The sequence below is a fragment of the Populus euphratica genome, unplaced genomic scaffold (assembly GCF_000495115.2).
Source record: "Populus euphratica unplaced genomic scaffold, PopEup_1.0 scaffold3021.1, whole genome shotgun sequence".
NCBI lineage: Eukaryota > Viridiplantae > Streptophyta > Magnoliopsida > Malpighiales > Salicaceae > Populus > Populus euphratica.
The window spans coordinates 1-2,246 of record NW_011502987.1 but is presented as its reverse complement, the minus strand read 5'-3'; the positions used below and the strand labels follow the sequence as shown (position 1 = coordinate 2,246).

The 2,246-nt window shown below is 29.0% G+C and overlaps 1 protein-coding gene across 1 annotated transcript in view; it reads left to right on the top strand.

Moving 5' to 3' along the window:
• LOC105119584 (calsequestrin-1-like) overlaps positions 1 to 88 on the top strand; it is a 646-nt gene extending 558 nt beyond the window's left edge. Inside the window, exon 2 of the mRNA XM_011017736.1 lies at positions 5 to 88. Within this exon, the coding sequence (XP_011016038.1) occupies positions 5 to 57 (53 nt within the window). The 3' untranslated portion in view covers positions 58 to 88. The remainder of the gene's footprint in view (positions 1 to 4) is intronic.
• The last annotated feature ends 2,158 nt before the right edge of the window (positions 89 to 2,246 follow it).

Below are 2,246 nucleotides of genomic sequence, written 5' to 3'. Positions count from 1 at the left end.
GAAGAAGAAGATGATGATGATGAGGATGAGGATGATTGTTATGGTGGTGATGGTTAGGAGTGATGATAATAATGAGTAGCGCAAGTTATTATATTTTGTAGTATATGTAATGAATTATCTTTAATATATGTATGGATAATTTCATATTATTTGACAATATTTACTTTTTCAATGTTCTTTATTTATTATTTTATCATAGTGTGTTATGTATCACATTACATATATCATTTTCATTGACCTTTGAAAAAATTTCTAACCTTTCAAGTATCAATATTTAAATTGTGATTCTGATGTTATATTTTATTTAAAAAATTTCTAACCTTTCAAGTATCAATATTTAAATTGTGATTCTGATGATATATTTTATTTTGTGATTTATTTTCTTGCTTATAGATGTTGAAGAATGAATGAAAAGGTTTTTCCTACTCAGTGTTTGATTTATAGGAACAAACATTAAGGTAAGTATACTCATAAATTTTGATTTCTGCTTAATTAATTATTTAGATTTTTATTTTTATTATTGTTTGTGTTAATTGGCTTTTGATAATTTAAACTTCATGGCTGATTTTTATCATTGCAAGGAATGCTTACTGAAAATATTGTGAATCTTTTGTTCCTCATAGTTTAATTATAAGCTAATTTATTGTTATGTGTATATATTCATATCATAATGTATATATTTTTTCTGGTTTTTAGCATGCCTCGACGAGGATCCATATTAGATTCTAGGAGTGACAGGTCCACATCAAGGAGTGATAGGTCCACTTCATCCAAATCATTTCAAACTACATCAAGGCATAATAACAAAGGATCTACATTTCATCAACCTGTGTATCAGAATGCAAATGAGTATTATATACCTACTTTGGGGAGTACACATCCTCCTCAACGTGATTATGGGAGGGTTGATGCATATCAATATTGTGAGGGCTTTCGTTTCCAAGATTTGCTTCAAACTCAAGGAGGTTTCTCTCGAGATAACCAATTTGTTTATGGAGGACATAATTTGTATAGGAGTTATGAGAGAGTTAATGGTGATGATGATGATGTGAATGTTAGAGATGAAGACGAGGGAGACGATAGTAATGAGAGAGGTGTATATGATGAGGATCAAGATGGTGTTCCATCATATCATGGTTCAACATGTTCTCCACACAATTATGATCAAAGTGTTAAAAGGAAGGGTTTTGACACGCCAATAGATCCAATAACAAGAAAAAAAGAGCTTTGTTTGTATGGAACAACAGAGTAAGTTCAAACTTTTAAAAACAAACTTGTTAAGGTTATATTTTCAAGTATGAAAAAAATTACTTATTATTGTGTAATTATTTGTTTAATATCAAACTTATTAAGGCTATATTTTTAGGTATGAAAAAAATTACTTTTTATTGTGTAATTATTTGTTTAATATAAGTTTGTTATTATATATTTTCAGGTTCAATAACGCATCGTGTGGACGTGCAATCGGAGATATTTTGAGGTCCAATTTTAAGGGAGCATGGCACTCTTGGGAGAAAGTAGATTCAATGTGCAGGGATGAACTGTTTAAAGAGTTTAAGGTAAGAACCAATACTAATTTCTATAATATTCTTTTTAATTTTGATAACTTTAATGTAGGATTATGAAAATTATCAATTAGCTATGATTGATTTGTGTTATAATTTGTACTTATTTCATGTTTACTTTTTAATATCATTTAATTTCTATAGTTATTACATCATCTTGCAAATTTTGAACAAGATAACACAATATGTTAATTATTTATATAATTTGAAATTTTGTGCACTTTTTTTACTTCGTATATATATTACTTGGTAGAAAAAATATTCTTTTCCTGAGGAAGATGAGTCGATTGTTCGTAATATTTGGGAAGATAAGGCAAGGATAGCTTTGAATCAACAATTAACACGAGCTCGCAAGAAAGCCATGTCTAAAGAAAACACTACAAATATTATAGATTGCCTTGATAAAGGTCCTACCTGGATAAATAATGATGACTGGAATCAAATGATCAAAGATGTTTGGTCCACCCCTGAATTTCAAAGGAGGTCTGAATCTGCTAGGAGGAATCGATTAACCAAAACAGATGGCAAAATAAGCACTCATTCTGGAGGAACAGTGTCATTTGCATCATATCGAGCTAACATGGTAAGAATTTTTTTTTTAATGCTTAAGATAAGAAATTATAATTTGTATTTTTATCTTTTATAATATTTATTAATCTTGAAAGCAAGAGGAAGCTGGTG